This window comes from Cavia porcellus, unplaced genomic scaffold, assembly GCF_034190915.1.
Source record: "Cavia porcellus strain 051 isolate PalLab524CR breed Dunkin Hartley unplaced genomic scaffold, mCavPor4.1 scaffold_31, whole genome shotgun sequence".
Classification (NCBI taxonomy): domain Eukaryota; kingdom Metazoa; phylum Chordata; class Mammalia; order Rodentia; family Caviidae; genus Cavia; species Cavia porcellus.
Genome location: NW_026947514.1, coordinates 32,450,880 through 32,473,789, shown reverse-complemented (window position 1 = coordinate 32,473,789; position 22,910 = coordinate 32,450,880). Strand labels below are relative to the sequence as shown.

The 22,910-nt window shown below is 37.2% G+C and overlaps 1 protein-coding gene across 4 annotated transcripts in view; it reads left to right on the top strand.

The window, feature by feature from the left end:
- Positions 1-22,910, top strand: part of Exd2 (exonuclease 3'-5' domain containing 2) — a 54,375-nt gene that overhangs the window by 10,242 nt on the left and 21,223 nt on the right. For all 4 annotated transcript variants that reach the window (XM_005004785.4, XM_003472377.5, XM_063241069.1 and 1 more), the window contains 2 exons: positions 13,408-13,664; positions 17,511-17,634. In XM_005004785.4, the coding sequence (XP_005004842.1) occupies positions 13,408-13,664; positions 17,511-17,634 (381 nt within the window). The remainder of the gene's footprint in view (positions 1-13,407; positions 13,665-17,510; positions 17,635-22,910) is intronic.

Below are 22,910 nucleotides of genomic sequence, written 5' to 3'. Positions count from 1 at the left end.
TTTACTTTATTTTTGTCTTTTTGAGACAGGTCTTGCTGTGAAGTTCAGACTGGCCTTGAGCTCACTTTGTAGCCCAGGCTAGTCTAAATTTGTAATGATCCTCCTGCCTCAGCCTTCCGAGTGTTGGGATTAAAGGGGTGCAACACACCACACCTGGCCAGAAATTCGATTCTTGATGGCCAGTGAGAACAACTATTTTTATTGTTCTAAACATGTCTTCATTTTGCTTTTAGTATTAAAAAATAGTTTTCTGGGTATAACATTTTAGCTTGTTACCCTGTATAGGGTTGTACCTCTGTAATCCTAGCTATTTGGGAGGCTGAGGTAGGAAGATTGCAAGTTGGAGGGCAGCCTGGATAATTTAGTGAGACTCTGTTTCAGGGTTAAAAAATTAAAAGGGCTGGAGATGTAGCTCAGTTGTAGAGCATCTCAGGGTTTGATCTCCAGTACTGGGAATAAAGAAAAAAGACCTGCCTGGCAAGTACGAGGCCGAGAGTTCAGTCCCCGGTACAAAAAAAAAAAAAAAAAAAAAAGACCCGGCGTATCAAGTTAACGTACTCCAGACAGTATTCCATTGCATTTTTGCTGTTGAAGACAATTGTTGATATATTGATTTTTTTTGTAGGTAATACAATTTTTTTGTTTTGGTAACATTTTTGTATCTCTTTTTAAACTCTTCTTTTGCGTTTGTAGTTCTGAAGAGTCACGTGCTGTCTAGATGTTGTTTTTTTCCCTTCATTTCCAGCTTAGCTTAAGAGAGAGATCTGGATATGAGGATTGATGCCTTTTATCAATTAAAAATTTTTCTTTGAAGTTTGCCTTTATCCTGTTTATTTTCCTTTTTCTTGCTCTTTAATTGTATGTGTTCTACACTTTTCAGGCTATCCTTAGTGTTTGGTAATTTTTTCTTAAATTAATGTGTCCTTAGTCTCTCTAGATCATTCTTCAGTTTCTTCAGGCCACTTTTATAGTCCATTCCCCATTAGTGGGGGAATTGAACTTAGACAGCCTTGAGCTACATATTCAGCCCTTTTTATTTTTTATTTTAAGGCAGAGTGTTACAAAATTGCCCAAGCGGAGCTCAAATTTGCATTCTTTTGCCTCAGCCTCCCAAGTAGCTTTTTTCTTTTTATTGGTACCAGGGACTGAACTCATGACCGCGTACCTGCAAGGCAGGTGCTTATGCCGCCGAGTTAAACCCCTAGTTCCCAAGTAGCTTTGATTATAGGTGTGTACCACCTCCTCTGGCCTTTTATCTTTCTCTAGCTTTATCTGTTATCTAATCATGTTAAAACCTATTCCTTGAGTCTTTTATTCCTTTTTATTGTGGTACGAAATACAACAAATCAAGAAAAGTGCTTGAAACAAGAATAAACAGCTAAAAGATTTATCTAAAGAGAGCAATTGCTAGGTATAGTGGTGTATTCCTGTAATCCCAGCACTTGGAGGCTGAGGCAGGAAGATCATGGTGAGTTCAAGGCCAGCCTGAATTACAAAGACCCTGTCACAAACAAACAAGAAGGGTAAATTAAGGCTTTGAGACCGTACTTGGAAGTGAAATAAGTCAAGCTCACATATGTAACTATTGTATTGTCTCCCTAGTGTAAAAAACTGAAAATGTACAATAAATATTGTGAAAAGGAAAGGGAAAGAAGTTGCTCAAAAGGAAAGAACAACTGGAATAAGGGAAAGGAGAAAAAAAAAAAAGGGAAAGGATTCTTGTGTGTGTGTGTGTATATACAAGATAGATAACTATACTACTAATCTCTGTTAGTTCATCAAAAAGAACAGTTTGTGCTGTCGTTGTTCAATCATTTTTTTTCATGCTATGTCTTATAATCTGAACTACTTTGAAGATAGCAATATGTGATGTATTAATCATTGTTATTCTCCTATTATTTTTTTTGAAATTCTGTATGATCATTTTTATTCTTTTTTCATTTTAAAACAAATAAACCCAAAATAAAATAATATAAGTAAATAAAGAGAACAACTGTGTAATTGGATCAGGAAATACAAAGTTGCGAGCATGATGGTACATGCTGTAATCCCAGCATTTGAGAGACTGAGGCAGGAGGATTGCCAGGAGTTGGAGGGCAGTGTGGCCTACAATACATAGTGAGTTTAAGACTAGCCTAAACTTCATTCTGAAGCCACGTCTTGGAAATGCCCCCACTCAAAAATGAAAGAAAGAGAAGATCTGCAATACTGCAGAAACTGCTTTTGTACCCTCTTGTGTCCCCTGGCAACCATTGTATATTACCTTTCCTCTGAAGGCTACTGTTATGGTTTCATGTATTTACCTTCTTGGCTTTTTTTGTTATTCTTGGGGATTGAACCCAGGGCCTTGTGCATGCTAGACAAGCTCTCTGCCCCTGAGCTATAGCCCAGCCTTCTCATTTTCTTTATACATTTACTACTTAAGCATGCCTCCCTATGCACTGTAATTTAGTTTTGGCTATTATTAACTTTTAATATAAATTATATGTATTTTGTGTCTGGCTTCTTTTGCTAAGTGTTGTTTCTGTGAGGTTTATCTACATTGTGTGTGACTTATCTACATGTGCATTATATAATTCACTGCCATGCATTATTCTGGCATGATTTATTCATTCATTCTATTCATTCATTCCATTATTGGTGGAAATTTGGATCATTTACAGCTTGGATCTCCCAAGGGATGGTGTGAATAAATATTTTCCCTCATTACTGTTGGGCACATGTATCTGTGGAGAGAGTTCTGAGTCATAGAGTATATGTGTTCTTTAATTTTATAGGTAATGTCAAACTCTTTTCCAAGGTTATTTTTTATTAATTTGTGTAATTTATGGATTTTTAGTACTACAGTATTTTATTGCAGCTTTAATTTACACATTCCTGATTGCTTATGAGATTGGGTATGTTTCATGTCAGTTATTTAGACGTCCTTTTTTATAGAGTCCTCATCTGTTGCCTCTTTTTATTGAAATGGCTTCTCTTACTGATTTATTGGAGTTCTTTACATATTCTTTTTTTTTTTTTTTTTTTTTTTTTTTACTGGGGATTGAACTCACAACCTCATGTTTGCTAGGCAGGCGCTTATGCCACTGAGCTAAATCCCTGGTCCTTCTTTATATATTCTAAATATGAGCTGTGAGTTACTATTATGTCTTCTCCAGTTGTGAATTGCCTTTACATTTTAGAAAAGCTTTTCTTGTTGGGCATGGTGGCCCATGCCGATAATCCTAGCACTTGGGAGGCCGAAGCAGAAAGACTGTGGTGAGTTTGAGGCCGGCCTGGGCTACGTAGGGACCAGCCAAGACCAGCCAGACTGTATGGTGAGACCTTGTCTTAAAAAAAAAAAAAATTGTGTTTTGATAAATGGATGTTCTATGTAGTACAGTTAATCACTTCTTTCCCTGTTCATTGGTGTGAAGATATTCTCTTGTATTACTTTATTTTAGAGTTTTTGCTTTTGTTTGTTGTAGGTATGCTCTTGTGGGTATTGTAGCTTTCTTGATGTACTGAGTCAATTAAAGAATTACTTTCAAAGTCACTTTGACTTCGGGGAAGAGCCAGGAATCACACAGTACCAGATCTGGGCAGTAAGGTGGGGGAAGCTCCACTGCAGTGTTTTATGAGCCTTCCTTTTTGCTGGATGGCACTCAGCAGCATCAGTCACTGTATTTTTGATCACATCTCATACAGATGCTCACCAAAGAGGACTTCCAGAGTTGCTTCAGAAAGCGTCTAGGATTATGGAATAATTACGTTTGAAATGGGGGAGGATATTTTGAGGGGAGTTTAGACAATGTATCTTTTACTATAATAATTTTGTGTGTGTGTGGTATACAGAGATTGAACCCATGACCTCACACTTGCCAGGCAGGTGCTTACGCCTCTGAGCTCAACCCCCAGCCCTGTAATAAAATTTAAAATTGTAACCAATCATTATATAATTTGGGTACACCTTGTATATAGTCAGTCACCTGAAATCAATTTTTTGATGTGTGCCTATGATTAAGGTAAGGTTAAGTTTCACAACCCAATCCCATATCCATTTGTCCTAATATCATAATTTGAAAAGACAGTCAAAGGACTGATTTTTCTGCAGTGTAGCTTTACCAAAAAAAGTCTGTCTGTGGCTAAAATGGTTTCTGGGTGCTGTGTTGATTAATTGTTGTATTCATACTTCCAGAGATTACAGACCATTTTACCTAATGTAGTTTTGGATGACTCTGGGTGTTTGCAGTTGCCAGACCTGCCATTATGATCTTTTCCCAGAATAGCTTGGATTTTCTTTTTCTTTTTTATTTACAGTATACAATCAGCTTTTTAGATTTTACAAAAAAATTCTTGAGATTTTGATTGTGATTGCATTGGATTGATAAGGTCATCTTTGTTTTGTTTTGTAGTACTAGAATGGAACCCAGGACCTTTGCACTGAGCTACATTCCCAGCTCTTTGGTATTTTATTTTATTTTTTGTATTTTGAGATAGGATCTCATTAAGTGGCTAAGTTGCCTAGGCTGAGCTGAATTTGTAATTTTCCAGCTTTAGCCTTCCAGAGTGCTGGGATAATAGATGTGCATTATCACATTAGCGAATGTTGAGGGTTTTTTGGAGAAGGTACTGGAAATTGAACTCAGAACCTCCTGCTTGCCAAGCAGGCACTGTACTATTGAGCTGTATCCCCAGCCCAATGCTAAGTTTTTGAATCTAAGTATTTATTTAGATGTATATTTGTATTTTCTGTAACTTACTAATTTCTATTATAAATGTAGTCAAACATTTTCTTTCTGATACATGGAAATGGACTTGATTTTGTATATTTGTCTTGCATTAAGGAACCTCACTGGACCACACTTATTAATTCTAATTATTTATAGATTTGCTTAGATTTTTACATACAATACTATATCATTTGTGATGAGTGATATTCTTTTTCTCCAGTCCTTAATACTCTTTTCTTGTCCTGCTTTTCTATAATGGTGAATGTGACAGTCTGACAATAAATAAGGCCATAGTGGGGACTCTTGACCCATTCCCTGTACCAGTATGACAGCTTTCAATACTTGCATATTGAAGTTTAATATCTGCAGTAGGGTTTTTTTTTTTTTTTTTTTTGAGATGAAATATCTCACTATGTAGTGCAGGCTGGCTTTGAATTTACCTGCATAGCCTAGGCTGGTCTCGAGCTCACAGTGATCCTCCTACCTCAGAATCCTAAATGCTGGGATTGCAAGCATGCACCATAATGTCTGACTTGCAATAGGTTGTTTATTGATACCCCTTATCAGATTACATCTAATTCTTCTTTTCTTTCTCTTTCTCCCTGGTGGTGGTGCTGGGGATTGGATCCAGGGCCTTGTGCATATAGGCAGTTTCTCTCCCAGCCCCCAATTCTTGATTTTTAAAAAACTCATGTATGATCATTGGATTTTATTATAATTTTCTTCGTTTCTTAAGGCAGCTATATAGTTTTTCGTCTTTATTCTGTTATTGTGATAAAATACACTGATTTTTGCATGTGGGATAAATCTTTGATCATAATGCCTTGTTTTTTAATATATTGATAAATATATTTTACTTACTATTTTTAGATTTTAAAAATGTGTGTGAGCAATACTGGTGTATAGTTTTCCTTTTTTGAAATGGCCTTGTCAGGCCTTGATAAAAATGTTATTCTACCCTCTACCTACCCGTGTAGATTGTCCTTCGTCATCTTCGTCTTCGTCTTCATCATCATCATCTTCGTCTTCTTCACCTTCTTCTTCATCTTCGCCTTTGTTTTTTCTTGTTCATCTTCGTCGTCTTCTTTGTCTTCTTTGTTGTCGTTGTCATCTTCTTCTTTGTCTTCCTCCTCCTCTTCCTCCTCCCCAGGCCTTTTGCACTAAGCTGCATCTTTACATCTCTAGCCCTGTTTTTTATTTTTTAAGTGTGGTTAGAATCCACTGATGACGCCACTTGGAATTTTCTTTTAAGGAGCCATTTTGAATTATGAACATGATTTCTTGAACAGTAGTGGGGCATTATATAGTACATTTTTCTTCATGCCTCAGTTTTGATAAATTATATTTTTATCTAAATATATTTTTCAAATGTTTATTAATATAAACTTGTTTATAGTGTATTCCAATTTTTTTCCTGTTTGATAGAAGTTTCCTTTTTCATTTCAATCTTGTGTATTTGTGCATCTCTCTTTTTTCTTGATTGTTCCCTTCGTAAGTTGATCAATTTTATTACTGTGTCTTCTCTCTGTCCCTCTCTTTCTTTCTTTCTTTCCTTTTTTGGTGGCATAGGAAATTTAACCCAGGGATTTTTCGCTGAGCTGTATCACCAAGCTTTTTTTATTTTTAATTTTGAGACAGGATCACACTAAGTCACTAAATTGCTCAGACTGAGTTCAAACTTCCAATCCTCAGTCTTTCAGAGTGCTAAAATTACAGATGTGTGCTGCCATGCCCACATCAAATTTGTTAGGCTGTTTTAAGAACCAATTTTTAGCTTTGTTGGTCTTCCTTTTTTTTTTTTAAATTGTTTTGAGACAGGGTGTCACTATGTAGCCAAGCTGGCCTCAAACTCAAAGTGATCTTCCTGCCTCTGTCTTCCCGGTGCTGAAATTACAGGTGTGTTACCACTACACTTGGCTGGTCTTTATTTTATGCATACATTATACTTCATTGATCTTTTGCTTAATTATTTCCTTTTTCCTATCTTTAGTAGAATTTCCCACCCTACATTTATTATTTAATCTCTTTTAGTGTGATTTTTCCCCTTCCTACTACTTTATTGAGTTGATAGCTTTCTTTCTTTCTTTTCTTTTTTTTCTACTGGGAATTGAACTGAGGACTTTGTGCTTGCCAGGCAGGTGCTATGCGGCTGAGCTATATCTCTGGCAGCTCTCTTATTTTTAATCCAGTGGACACTTACTTGGGCTCTGAAAAGCATCCACAAAGTTCCTACACAAAACCGTCATTTCTTGATTTTTACACTCCTGTCACATAATCTCATTTCTTCGTCTTCCCCCTTGTCCTCCCTTTCTCCCTCCTCCATCCACCTCTACTAATTTAAAAGGTAAAATAAAAGCCAGGCATAGTGGTGCACGCCTGTAATCCCACTGCTCTGGAGAATGAGGCAAGAGGATCACTGAATTTGAGGCAAGCCTGGGCTACATAGTGAGTTCAAGGCCAGCCTGAACTACATAGTGACATCTGTCTCAAAACAAAACAAATTAAAATTTTTAAATTCTGGCACAAAGTTTTAGATATGTAGAAACCAAAAAAAAAAAAAAGTATGTGTATATATATATGTGTGTGTATGTCTATAGGTCAACAGATGGCATATAGGCCACTACTCTATGCCCTTTACAGTGCTTTTTTTAATGCTTACATTTATTTATTTATCTATTGGTATTGGAATCAAACTCACGACCTTGTGCTTGCCAGGCAGGTGCTGTGCCACTGAGCTATGTCTCTGGCCCTACACTCTTTTTTAATGATCTCATCTAATTTTATAGCTTTAGCTATTTTGATGCTAATTGGCATTAAAATTACTAAATTAGCAGCCTTTTATATCCACTGTCTCCTTGACATCTACTCTTGAATAGCTAATGATCATCTCAGATTTAACCTTTTTGTATCAGAATTCTTGATTTTTTTTCTCAACCTGTGTTGTTCATAGTGTTTTCTACTTTTAAGATTAAAATCAGGGCCTGTCCAGCAAGCGTGAGGTTCTGAGTTCAATTCCTGGTACCCCCCCCCCACACCCCCCCAAAAAGATTAAAATCAGGGAGACATCCTCTTTCAAGGGATGTCGATGATGGGCACAGTTGCTCATCAGACATAAATAGGCAGTTATGGTATATTTAGTACAACATAATGTTCAACACAACTGAACAGCTGACATAAACAGGCAGTTGTAGTATGTTAAATATCTTTAATGGAAGAATATATAAAAAAAGTCAAAAGAAGTGGTTATGCATAGCAGGATATAGCACAGCATGCTGCTGTAGAGTGTGAGTTTCCAGATCCTTCTGTTACTCAGGGTGATGTGCACCAGTGATAGACACAGGTCACCTGTACACAGCAAGGATCCTGCCATCTTTAGATGCCATTATTGCTTTTTTCCTGCAGAAGTAGAGGTGGAGATGTCAGGTACCTTTGTGGCTCCCTAGCACCTGCCTTATCTTTCTTAGAGATTAGCTACACATACTGCCCTCTTTCACAGATGTAAATAATTGATAAATTGTTGTAATGAAGATTGAGCTGAATGAAGATCGTTTTCCTCAGAGCATCCTTCTGTAGGTCTAAGCTTCATGCCTGCTTGAAGTTCACTCCTCTTTTTTGAGGCAGGATGTCACTAAGTAGTGCAAGCTGGCTTTGAACTCAACTTATTTAGCCCAGGCTGTTCTTAAGCCCATGGAGATTCTCCTGCCTCAGTCTCCGGAGTGTTGGGATTACAGGTGTGTGCCACCATGCCGGAGGGAAATTCATTCCTTTTTTTCTTACTGTTAATTCCTTCCCTCACACTTGGCAAATATTGTCAATGCTATCTCTAAAATATGTTTGAATCTCTTTGCTTCTCCGTATCTCTTCTGCTGCTTATGCCCGTAGCCTCCTGAAATTGACCTCCTTGTATTGACAGTTGTGCACCTGCAGTCCTTCTCTGAGCTACAGTAACCAAAATGTTATATTAAAAATGAAAATCACATCATGTCAGCCCTCTGTTTAAAAACTCTTCTCTTACTTAGACTAAAACCCAGATGTCTTAATTACTTACATAATGTGCTCTGGTTTCTCTCAGTGTCTCTGATTTTGTTTTCTTAGTCTTTCCCTATCCTCTTATTATTATTCTCTATCCACCATGGGTCTTCATTCTGCCACTTGAACAGTGCAAGCTCATTCCTGTCTCAAAGCTTTTACCTAATTTTGACCCCTCTGTAAACTTTACAGACTAAGAATGTGGATTAGTTACTCTGGTTCAATTCAGAAGATGGCCCATCATTCTTTACTCTCTGCTGCCATCGTGGGGTCATATGAAGCACCAGGGACCTTGCCAAAGACCTGCTCTCAATATTTAAGAATATAGAAGCTACATTGTATTAATCCATTGGCTCTCAGGAATAAAGACCTCCAACCCCATGCCTATAAACAAATCACTGAAACACAGAAGTTTTCTCTATAAGGATTGATTTTGTCATTCACTTAAAATTGTTACTTTTATTTATATTTAATAGTTTTGCAGAGGCAGGGACATAGTTTAGCTTTAAATCACTGCTACTCATGGTGAAACTCTTATTTTACCAACGTTACATTCACAAGAAAGAAAATGATACATTTGAATTCTGTTAGCATTATTTAATCCTATAGCTTCTAGATTTTTTTATTAGTTAATCAATATAAAAATTTTGATATATATATATATACATATATATATATATATATATACATATATATGATATACAGTCATGTGCCGTATGACAATGTTTTGGTCAATGACAGAGCACATACATAATAGTGTATGAGGCATCCTTTGCATTCTTAGCATTCTTAGCATTCTAAGAATTCTAAGATAGTAGTATAACTACTTCTATCAGTAATGTATATAATACAGTAATATAATACTAATACTATGCATATAAGATTTGTAAATAAACGTACATGTATAGTCTGTCCCATAACGGGAGGAGATACCTTCTGAGAACTGTCTAATCAGGTAGTGTCCTTACCAAGTGAGCATTACAGAGTGCACTGACACATGGCAGAGCCAGGCCCTCAGCATGGCCTCTCGATGTGATCTAGGGATCCCCTAAGTATGTGATAAATGAGGCTGCTGCTGGAGAAACATGGTGTACTGTGTCACAGTCATCGGTTTTAAAAAGCAGGAGTATACTCGATGATAAAAGTACAATGTAACTAGTAACTTGGCCATTTATTATTAAGTAGTATATGACCACATAATTGTAAAATCTATTTTATTTAAATTATACATACTTTTGCCTATTTATAGAGTACATTGTGATGTTTCAGTACTTGAGGACAATGTATAATGAGCAGATTGTGGTAATTTGCACATCCGTCCCCTCAAACATTTAACATTTCTCTGTGTTGGGTGTGCTACTCTTATATGACTGGTAGCACAGTTGATTTATTTACACCACCATCACCACAAACACAAGAGTAATTCATCGTGTTACAGCCTTATTAGACTGTAATCACTAAGTGATAGGACTTTTTAACTGTTTTCATCTTGTAAAACCCCTATTGTATATGTGTCTGTCACTGACCCAAACATTGTCATATGTTACATAACTGTGTATCATTATATACTTCAAAATTTTTATATGGGTTAACTAATAAAAAAACACAGATTAAATGATGCTAGTAGAATTTAAATGTATCTTTTTTTTATAAATATAATGTAGGTAAACTGAGTTCCATTGTTTTCCATGAGTAGCCATGATCTCAAGTAAAAAAGATGTTAGAAAGCAAAAGGGGAAAATACATGAAATAAAAACTATCTCATTCTTTAAGCCTTCTGGAAACATTATTCTTCACATTCAATGTGATTTACAGTCAGAAATGTTTGATTTCTAACAAGAGAACTTTGGTTATAATACAGGGGATCTTATGCACAAACCAGAAGCACATTTAAAGATTTATTTATTTTATATAGTTTTCGTCTGTCTTTTTGAGAGGGTGTCACCCTGCGGTTCAGGCTGGCCTTGACCTCACTTTGTAGTCCATGCTGACTTCTAACTTGCAGTGATCCTCCTGCTTCAACCTCGTGAGTGCTGGGATTATAGGAAGGGGCCACTGTGTCCAGCCTTATTTGATGTATTTTTTTTGAAATCCATTTTATTTCAAAGAGAAAATAAAAACCTCACAGAATTTCAAAACATGTGAATCGGGACAGCAATGGACATACTACGCCTTGTCATCCCCAAATCATTCATCCAGAGCACAAGACATCTGCATTCAATTGTCAGAACAATACCAGCACAAATCGCTGTCTTCAGTGAAAGCCTTAGGAATTTGGAGTTTATGTCAAATTAGCAGTGTTACGTATTAGAAGTAACAGGTGGCCATAAAATAGTGGTTTTTTCTTAGATGGAGAAAATACAGGTTGAGCATTGCTAATCTGAAAATCCAAAATCTGAAACTTTTTGAGCACTTTCATATGCCTCGTGGAAGTTTCACATCTGATTTCATGTGACAGATCAACACCCAAAATGCAAATGTGCTAAAAATACTGTATAAAATTATCTTTAAGGTTATATGTATAAGGTATATATGAACCATAAGTGAATACTGTTCCTAGATTTAGCTCCATCTCCAGGATGTCTTGAATATGCAAATATTCTAAAACAAAAAAGCAAAAGTGCCAAGCATTTCAGATAGAGAGAGGAACCTATATTATGGAGAGAAGAAACTACTCATTAGTGAAGAAAAATAAAAACAAAAACAACAGAAAAATGGTGATTTGGTCACATCAGAATGAGTTGTTGGGGAACAAGAGCCCAGAGTCAAGTTTCTTATGGGTATTTTTGACCTTGTTGAGTCACAAGAAGTAGACACCATAGGAATCAAACTGGCATTCTTTCTATCGAGGGTGTGGAACTAGCTCTCATTTTGTAACACAGTGCCTGGGAAGCATTCTCAGGGTTTTATGAGTTAAATCATGGTTTTACTCAGTGCAAAAGTAGAAGCTGGGGGCCAAGACTCTGCTAGATTTTAGCAGGGGCTCTCTGTGACATAGGCTGTTCTCTCTATGATTTCAATCACCGCAGCTATGGAATATTCCTCCTTTGGTTACTTGTGACATTTTCTGAATCACTCCTTTCATACGTGCCTTTTGAGTTCTGTGTGTGAGAGCTTGTGTTTGTTTGCCTCTGCTCCACGGTTCTGTAGCCAGGGGCCATCTCTTCATAACTGTGGCTATGCAGTGCCTCCCGGAAGGCAGGACAGGACAGCAGTGAAGCCAGCGTGGCCCCAGAGCAGTTTCACAGCCTCCTTACTGTTGACGTTAGGCGGGTGATTGATTTTCTTTTGTGAGGGTCTATTCTGAACACTATAGGATGTTTAATAACATTCTGTTTGCTCGCTACTAGATATCAGTACATTATTTTCACACAGCTGTGACAGTTAAAATTTCTCTAGGCATTTCCAAATTTCTTTTGGGCAAAAATCACTCTTGTCTACCAAAAATTAGGTTATAGTCCTAGCTTTCCCTTTAATCTCATTGTTTTTGGTCAGATTGCTTCCTCTATAGGCCTTAAGATTTCCTCTGCTGAAACAGAGGGCTGGAATTTACTAGTACTTTTTCTGGGTTTTGTGGATAGCTTCAGGGCATTTTATTCCCTTGAAAAAGTAAACTTTGTAAATTTTTGTGTGGATAACACTTTCAGCTTTCAACGTTTCTCCCCTATAACCCAAAAAGGGCTAAACCAGATCCAAATACATAGTTACTGTGTAAAATTATTTTTATCTCTTAAAATAGAAAGTTTCAGCCTGGCTTGTGATGTACCCCTATAATTCCAACACTTGGGAGACAGAGGCAGGAGAATCATTGCAGGTTTGAGACCAGCCTGGGCTACAAAGTTAGCTCAAAGGCAGCCTGAACTGCACAACGAGACCCTGTCTCAAAAACACACACATACACACACAGAGTTCCTAATTTATGCTCAATATCATTTTTCCTTTATAAGTACATTTATGGTTATAAAATGATGAGAAACCACTTTGTGCCAGCAGTATCTGTTCTGTATTGGCAGGCGTCATTTACATACAGGTCTGTGTTTTCTACTTTTTAAAAATTGGTTCTTGGGGCAGTACTGACAAGGTAAATGAGTTACTGCAGCATATAAGAGAGTCTGGATAGTGCCAGCATGTTCATCATTTGGCATGCCTTAGCCTTGTTCTCTTAGCCTTTTCTCTTTCTCTCTCTGCCTCTCCCCCTCTCTGCCGTGCTTTCCTTTCCTTTTTTTCTTGGCCAGGATTTTGCTCTACAGTTCAGGCTGGGCTCCATCTTGCAACAGTTCTCCCATGTCAGCTTCCCGAGTGCTGGGATTACAAGGTGTGTGCCATCATGCCTGGCTCCTTAGCCCTGTTTTCCCCCTTACTCATTTATAACCAGCATTTCATCTGACTCTGCCAGTATGTTTGTCAGGGCTCCCATGTGTTGGCTGACCACTGCTGATGGGCTGCTCGTGTTTCTGGCCCTGAGTTGAGCTCTCAGGAAGCTTTGCCTAGGCTTGCAAGGTCCATTGTGCTTATTAGAGGTTCTCCTTAGAATTAATGCCTGCTCTGGCCTTCTGCTCCAAAAGATGTGCCTCTTGGACTGTTTATTTATTTATGTAGCTACAGTTTGGAGTTGCAGTTGCTGTTCAACAGGTTATGAATTATGATTTGTCTTGCTGTGTTGCAGGTGAATTTGGAAGGCAAAGCCAGTCCTCTGTCACTCCTGCAAATGGCCTCGCCAAGTGGCTTCTGCGTCTTGGTTCGCTTGCCCAGGCTGATCTATGGAGGCAAGATGCTACCAAGAACACTCCTGGATATTTTGGCAGATGCTACCATTTTGAAAGTTGGAGTGGGATGTTCAGAAGATGCCAGGAAGCTTCTGCAGGATTATGGCCTCATCGTTAGGGGGTGCCTTGACCTTCGATACTTGGCTGTGCGGCAGAGGTGTGGTTTATATGAATGCTGGGATTCCCATAACTTGGGGGCAAACATGTTGGCAAGATTTGTATACTACTAAGAATCAAAAGTGAAATATTTGAAATTCTTTACAAATGAATATTGAATTTATGAGGAGACATTTCAGTTTCTGAGAAAACTATCCTGAATTTTAATTTTTGTTTTGTTTTGTTTTGTGTTTTGAGACAGAGTCTTATTCATGTAGTCCAAGCTGGTCTTGCGTCTCACTTTGTAGCCCAGGCTGACCTCAGACTTAGGATCGTTTGCCTCGGGCTCCTATACCAGCATACTTGGCTGGTTCTTTCTTTTCTTTCCTTTTTTTTTTTTGGTATGGGGGGTTGAACTCACAACCTCGCACTTGCCAGGCAGGTGCTGTGCTGCTGAGCTGTATCCCCAGCCCCATTTTTAAATTTTCTTTTGAGATAGTGTCTCACTGTGCAGTTCAGGCTGGCCTAGAACTCCTGGCAGTCCTCTTGCTTCAGCCTCCTGAGTGCTGGAATTATAGGCATGTGCCGCCACGGTGGGCCTGACTGGTTCTTTTTTGATGAAACATTAATAATATATCCCTGTAAGTTACAAGTTATAAATTAATGGTCCCATTGTCTAAACTAGGACCATATGTTTTTAATTTTCTACATGAAAATTCTGCTTAAATCCAGGAAGATTTATTGTAAGCTTCTGTATTTCTGGATTCTTTTGAAGAAGTAGATGATCTAACTCCACTGATTCAAAGTTGTAGATGACAACAGTGGCCCAGGTATTGTCTTCTTTAGATGAATGTGCTTGATTTAATTTACCAAAGTCTCCATCACTTCCATGGTTACCCTGGCTCGTCCTGATGAGGAATTGAGTTTGCATATTCTGCCTTCAGCCAAAAATGATGATGATCTATCCCCTTGTTTTGGAGGAAAAGAGACTTCTCTTCCCTCTCTCTAATTTTTTTTTTTTTTAGACAGAATCTTGTTTTACAGCTCAATATCTTCTTGAATTTATGATTTCTTGGCCTGCCTTAACCTCCCGAGTGCTGGGAGCATAGATGTGTTGTATATCTACCTCCCTTTTCCTTAGAATTCTGTTCCTATGGAAATTATATTTCCACTTGTCTTTCTTGGAGAAGTGATCACAGTCACCTCCTCATTAGTGTGAACTGAAACAGCGTCTCACCTGTCTCAGGTGACACTGCCCTGAGGGTAGGAGGATTTGATACACTCAGAGAAGGCCTGATTGCAGTCTGTGCTTATCATCCTTTTTTTAGTGTACAATAAAATTTTACTTTGTTTGGTTTATATGCATAAAACTGTTATAAGTGAAGTATAAGTTTATTTTAATAATGCATTAAAAATTAGAATTCTGTAAAAGTGTTTGAAGCATAATGGCAAAAGTCCCCTCTCATCAGGCTCTTGCCTGTATGTGCAGGTTGAAGTTGACTCAGGAATACACAGGATGAGGGGGCTACAGGTGCTGCCACTTACTAACTGTATGCTCTTTAGCAAGATACTAACCTCTGTGTTCCTTAATTTCTATAAAGTAGCAATAGTAATGCTCCCCCCCAAAGGATTGGTGTGAGGAGTATATGAGTTAACTGTGTAAAGAATTCAGGAGCAGTAATGACATAGAAGTGCTGTATAAATTTTACCTGTGACTGTCATCATCGTCATTGTCACTGCACTTTTAGCATGACAGCTACCTGAATTTTTTTTGGTCCTTTTTGAGGTAGGATTTAACTATACGGTTCAGGTTGGCCTTGAACTCACTTTGTAGCCCAGGCTGGCCTCAAAACTCACGGAAATCTTCCTACCTCGGTGTCCTGAGTGCTGGGATTACAGGTGTGTGCCACCACACCCAGTTTTGATTGATTTTCCATCTAGACATCCAGATCTTTTTTTTCATGCATTTACAATCACCTGTATGAATGTCAAAAAATGGAAGGCACACTGATTTTTAATTTTTTGTGTTTTTTTTGGTAGTAAGTGCTAAACTCGTGTAGTCCATGCTGACCTACGCTCATTATTTTTAGGCAGAGTGTTGCTAAGTTACTCAGGCTGTGCTTGAACTTGCAGTCCTTTTGCTTTAGCCTCCCAGAGTGCCACCATTGTGTGCCACCATGCCTGCTGAATTGTTTGACTAAATGAAGAATAACCAAGGGTCAAAGTAAGAATTTGGCCAAAAAAAATTTTTGGCCAAAGCTGAATGTTACCACAAACTTCTGTAAATGAAAATAAAACTTTTTGAGTTTGATTTGTGGTACCAAAAAAAAAAAGAAAGAAAAGAAAAGAACTTCTAGGGTCAGGTGCAGTGGCACATGCTTCTAATCTCAGCTACGCAGGAGGCTGAGACAGGAGGATCACAAATTTGAGGGCAGTCCAGGCAATTTAGTAAGACTATCTCAAAGTTAAAAATAGGGGGTATACTGTGAGGCCCTGAGTTCAAAATAGAAATCTTTATCAGGCCTTTCCTTTTTAAATGAGACTTCATCAATATTTTAAAAATTGTCTTTTATTGAGCATTTTAATAGTAAAATTTAAAAATTCTAAGTGCAAGAAATTTGACTTTATAATTTAAAAGTTATACTTAGTGCTATTAGCTAGTTGATTGCTATTGCTATTTGAGACCGGGTTTTTCTGGGTAATTAAGGCTGGCCTTGAACTCACTACATAGCCCAAGTTCACGTTAAACTTGAGATTATCTTCCTGACTCAGCCTCCTGAGTGCTGGGAGTACAGGCATACACCAGCATCCTGGACTTGTTTATTTTTTTAATAGTCCGTTAGTTGAAATGCAGTGCAGTCTTTGGACTGATTAATTTTTTTTACTGTGTTGCAACAATTTTTATTTTTTTTCCTGGCAGCAGTTTTAATCAGCAAGTTTTAAAGAGCAGGAAGAATAGGGCTAGGGTTAGGATTTAGGATTATGGTTAGTAATGTTACCTCTTCAATAAAAACAGAGAGGTCTTTCTTTTTTTTTTTTTTTTTTTTTGGTACTAGAAATGGAACTCATGACTGCATGCTTACAAGGCTTATGCTTATGCTGCTGAGCTAAATCCCCAGCCCCTTCAATAAAAATAGCTTTATTGTTTTTCACGTTTAAGAAGTAAGGCATGATATCATTGAGGGGCACTTAAACTGTTTGCAATTTTTCTCTCCTATAAATAGTGCTGTAGCATAGGTTACTTTATGTACCTTTGAGGTAGGATTTCACTGTATGGTCAGGCTGGCCTTGTCCTTACGATAAATTTTCAGAAATGGACTTGCTGGATCATATAATTTTTATATTGAAATTTTTGATAGCTATTCATTATTAAATTATTTTACATAAAGCTTTTAAAAATGGAGAGTTCACAGCTGGGTATGGCAGTTCAGGTCTGTAAGCTCTGCACTCTGGGAACCTGAGGCGGTTGCAGCCCAGTAAATGCAACTTAGTGAGGCCTTGTCTCAAAATAAATAAAAAGGTCTGAGAATGTAGCTTAGACTCTGGGTTCCACCTCCTGTGCCAGCCACGTACACACACACTCACATGCAAAACACTATTCACAAATTTTAGATGAAATGACCTGATTTGTCTTTAGTCTGTTGATATTAGGTATAGATTTGTTTTTGTTCTGGGAATCGAACTCAGAACCTCATGTTTGCCAGGCAGGTGCTGTGCCACTGAGCTTTTTCCCAGACTAAATATAGGTATTTTTAAAAAACCTTTGCAATCTCATAATTAACAAATTATTGTTTTCTTTGATGTCTAGTGATTATCTGTCTTCTGTTTATTGGTCATTTATACATTGGTATGTATTTTCCTGTTTGTGTCCTTTGCCAGTTTTTGATGCATGGTTTATTTCTTACAGAAACTTGCTCTGCAGTGGGCTCAGCCTGAAATCACTCTCCGAGACTGTCTTGAACTTTCCTCTTGACAAGTCCCTTCTGCTGCGTTGTAGCAACTGGGATGCTGAGAATCTCACAGAGGACCAGGTACTCATCAGAGTAAAAGAGCTATTGCCTCTGCAGTATAATTGTTTTTAAAATTCTAATCTTCAAATATGGTATAAGTATTGGGTAGAGAAGCCTTAATGAAGCTAATGGTAATGTAACTGCTCTAATATCGCTTGTATGCTGCTTAAACAGTAGTAGTCTATTACGTTTTACTTGTTTAATCACTTATTATTTGCCAAGCATTTCAGAAAAATCTATAATTTTTTTTTCAGTACTAGGGATTGAACCATGGCCTTGAGCCAAGCGCTCTATCACTGAACTACATCCCCAGCCATTTTTAAACTGCATTTGAGATACAGTCTAAGTTACTAAAGCAGGCCTAAAACCTGTGAACTTCCTATCTCAGCCTCCCAAAAAGCTAGTATTACAGGCATGTAATACTGAACCAAGCAAAAAGTATAATTTCTACAAAAACTTTTAAAAATCATTTGTTGGCTCATGGGTTTATCTTTGTAGTAGAGTGTTTGCCTAATGTGGGTAAGGCCTTAGGTTTGATCTCAATACAACCAATCAGTCATGGTACAATGTTACAAGAGTTATTATAAGAAACAGTAGTTTCTTTCCTTACTCCTCCTATTCCTAATCCTTCTTGCTTCTCAGAGGCAACCCCTTTAGTTTCTTTCTGGTAGTTACAAGTATATTTGTTTTCTTTCCTTTTTTTAAAAACCTGTTTCTTTTTCCAACTTTTTAAAATTAATTTTATTGGAGTATTTTAGATATACATAATAACATTCATCATACAGCATTTGTACCTGTACATGATACATCTTTTTTTATTTTTTTGGTAATGGGGATCAAACTTAAGACAGTTGAGCTTAGCAGGCAAGTGGTTAAGCTGCTGAGCTAAATCCCCAGCCCTATATAATAGATCTTGATTCTTCTTCTTCTTTTTTCCCCATTTTTCTCTTTCCTTCAACCCTTCTTCCCCTCCTTATTTACAAAAGCTTTGTTTCTATTTTTCCTTCTATTCTTCTTATTTGTTTTCCTTTCCTTTCTTTCCCCTTTCCTGGTCTAATACACATTTTCATCCTTATTTACCCTTGCATTTTCTCACACCAAAGAAGTCATGCAATATTTACACATATGTATCCTATTTATTTCACTTAAGAGAATGGTCTCCATGGTCATTTGTCTAGAAATGTCTCAAGTTTCTCCTTTATAGTAGAGTAGTACTCCATTGTATTAAAAAACACATCTTCTTTATCCATTCATTTGTTTATGAACATTTGGAGTGTTTTCAAGATTTGGTTTATGAACTGTGCCACTATATATGGGTGTGCATATATCCTGTGGTATGATGGTTAATTCTTTTGGAAGAATATCAAGAAGGGGAATACCTGGGTCAAATGGAACCTCTCTAGGTTTAATTTTTGAGAAATCTCCACACTGATACCTGCAGTGGTTGCACCAGTCTACACACCCACAAAAGGTGGAGAAAGGTTCCCTTTTCCACACAAGCCCACCAGCATTTGTTATTGGTTGATTTCTTTTTTTGCGGTACCAGGGATCAAACTCAATACCTCACGCTTGCCAGGTAGGTGCTTACGCCACTGAGCTAAATCCCCAGTCTTGGTTTTCTTGATAATAGCCATTCTTTCTGGAGTGAGATGGATGCTCAGTGTTTTAATTTGCATCTCTAAATGAGCAGTGATGTCAGACTTTTTTTTTCTTTTTTTTGCTATTTCTACTGCTTCATCTGACAAGTTTTTGTTCATTTCAGATGCACAGTTTTGGATTGGGTCTTTAAATTTGGGTAGGGTCTGATTTTTTTGAGTTATTTATATAGCCTAGAGATTTGTTCTATGAGGAACAGCTGGCAAAAACTTTGCCCACTCTGTCGGTTTTCTCTTCATTCTGTTGATTGCTTTTGCTGTGCAAAAGCTGTTTGGTGAGATCCCAGTTGTTGATTGTAATATTTCTTTTGCAGTCTGGATTTTGTTCAAAAAATCTTTGCCTGTACCAGTGTCTTCAAGAGTTCTACCTATTCTATCTTCCAGCAGATTTAGTGTTTCTGTTTTAATATTTAGATCTGTGATGCATTTCAATTTTAATTTAGTGCATGATGAAATATATGGATCTAGTTTTAATCTTGGGCATGTGGAAAGCCGGTTTTTCCAGCACCATATTTAGAGAGGCTGTCTTCCAGTGATGATGTTTAACCCCTTTGTTAAAGATAAGATGATTGAATATGTTTCTGTATGTTCTAGTCTATTCCACTGATCCTCAAGTCTGTTTCTTTTTTTTTTCTTTTTTTAGTATTTTTATCACTGTAGCTTTGTTGTATGATTTCAAATCAAGGATTTTGATACCCTCTGCATTGCCTTGGTTGCCCAGAATTGCTTTTGCTATTTTAGGTGTCTTCTAATTCCAAATGAATTTTAGGAATGTTTTCTCTCGTGGTACGAGACATACTGCTGGTATTTTGATTGAGATAGGATTAAATCCATATAACAGTTTTGAGAGTATGGCCATTTTTACTATACCTAAGAACAAGGAATATCTTTCTATTTTCTGATATTCTCTTCAATCTCCTTTTTCAGAGTACTACAGTTTTCAATATTGAGGTCTTCTACTTCCTCTGTTAGTTTGATATCTTAAGTATTTCATTTTTTTTTTTTTGGATGCTGTTGGGAAAGGTACTGTTTCCCTAATTTCTGTCTTAGTGAGTTTGTTATTCATCTATAGGAATGCTGTTGATTTTTGAGTATTGACTTTGTATCCAGCTACTTTGCTGAATTTGATTATTAAATCTAGGAACTTTCTGGTGGAGTTTTAGGTCTTATATGTAGAATATAATGTTATACCGGGGATTTAGCTCAGTGGCATAAGCACCTGCTTTGCAAGCGCGCAGTCATGAGTTTGATCCCTGGTACAAAAAAAAAAAAAAAAAAAAAAAATATATATATATATATATATATATATATATATATATATATATTGTTATCTGCAAATAACAATAGTTTAACTTTTTCCTTTCCTATCCTTATTTCTTATATTTCTTTCGTTTGTCTAACTGCTCTGGCTAGTGTTTCCAAAACTATATTGTTTAAGAGTAGTAACAGAAGACATCCTTGTCTTGTTCCTGATTTTAGGAGATACTTTTCAGTTTTTGTCTATTTAGTATGATGTTACTGCTGGTTTGTCACAGATGGCTTTAATCAGATTGTCATAAAGACCATCTACTCCAGTATTCTGTGGGGTTTTTATGATGAATGGGTGTTGGACTTTGTCAAATGTTTATTCTGCATCTATTGAAATGATCATGTGTTTTTTTGTCCTTAGTTCTGTTAATGTGGTATAACTGTTAGTGTGGTGTATTACATTTATTGATTTGTGTATGTTGAAATACCCTGTATCCTTTGGATGACTCCTACTTGGTCATGGTGTATAATCTTTTTGATGATTTGCTGCATTCTGTTTGCCAGTATCTTACTGATTATTTTTGCATCTTGTCTTCACTAGGAAGACTGTTAGGTCTGTTTTTCAGTTGGATCCCTCTTTGGTTTTGGTATCAGGATAATGCTTACTTCCAGAAATGACTTTGGGAGTATTTGGTTCCTTTTCAATTACATTAAAAAGTTTGAGAAGTAGTGGGATTAGACCTTCTATAAATTTCTTGTATAAATCACCAATGAATCCATTAGCACCTGGGCTTTTCTTTGTTGGTAGGTTTTTTATTTTGTTTTGTTTTGGTACTGGGGATTGAACTCATGACCTTGTGCTTGTCAGGCAGATGCTTTTGCTGCTGAGCTAAACACCTGGCTCTGTTGGTAGGTTTTTAATTACATCTTCAATTTCATTGACTGATATTGGGTTGTTTAGAATGTTTATATTTTATTGATTCACCTTTGGTAATTCATGTCTTAAGAAATTTGTCCATTTCTTATGTGTTTTCCATCTTATTAGAATATAGGTTGTCAAAGTATGTATTAATTATCTTCTGGATTTCTGCAGGATCTGTTGTGATTTTATCCTTTTTGTTCTAATTGCATGGATTTGAATCTTTTCTTTCCTTTTTTTGTGGTTGAGGTTGGCTACAGGTTTGTCAATTTTATTTAATCTTTCAAAGAAATAACTCTTTGATTCATTGACTGTTTGTATTATTTTGTTAGTCTCCATTGCATTAATTTCTGCTTTAATTTTTATAATTTCTTCCCTATATGACCTTTGGGTTTGACTTGATTTTCTTTTTCTAGAAGCTTGATGTTCAATATTAGGTTATTTATTTGAACACATCCTGGTTTTTGGTTTTCTGATGCGGGAATTTACTACTATAAATTTGCCTCATAGGACTGCTTTTATTGCATTCGTTTTGGGGGGCTGGGGTACGGGAATTGAATCCAGAACCTCATGCTTGCTAGGCAGGCACTGCTGTTGCATTCTTTTGAAAGAGAAAAACTGTACAAGAGAAATTGTTCCTTCTTTTGTACGTGGGATCGAACTCATGACTGTGTGCTTGCAAGGCAGGCACTTATGCCACTGAGCTAAATCTCCAGCCCCTGAGAAATTGTTCTTTCTAAAACTTTGTTTTTTTGAAACTGCCTAGCTCTGTTACTACGTCATGGCTTTGTAATTACTGTCTTGACCTCTGTAACCACGAGCATATAACCATTCAGGTTTGGCTAATTATACTTGTTTTAGTTACTTTATGCTTGTCCCTGAGACAAAATACATGAAGCCCAAAGTTGGGAAAGGAAAGGTTTATTTCTTACAGTTTTTGGAGGTTTCAGTCCACACTCAGTTGGCTCCAAGACAGGCAGGCATGGCTGGGCCGCAGTTCATGGTGGCTGCAAACAGCAAGCGGGAACCATCAAAGAGCAAGACACACCTTCTTCCTGTCATTACATCACATCCTGGCTCCACCCCTATGTGGGTGGAGCACTGACACCATCAATCCAAGCACTAGACAATGAACCTATCACAAATACACAATGCAAGCTCATGAGGCCTGGAGGACACAGGCATAAACCATGACATTCCACCCCTGGCTCCCAGAACTCATGTACCTCCTTTATACAAAAGACATTTAGTCCACCTCCAAGAGTTGCCAAAGTCCTAACAGTTTCAGCATTGCTGAACAGTCCAAGTCCCAAATCTCCTCCAAGATCTGTGGTAAACTCTTAACTGTAACCCCCTGAACAAATGAAACAAGGTTAAACATTTCTGAAATACAAAGGCAGGAGATAAACATTACCATTCCAAAAGTTACACACGGGAATAGAAAGCATTGGAAACAAAGCAAGTCCAACATCCAG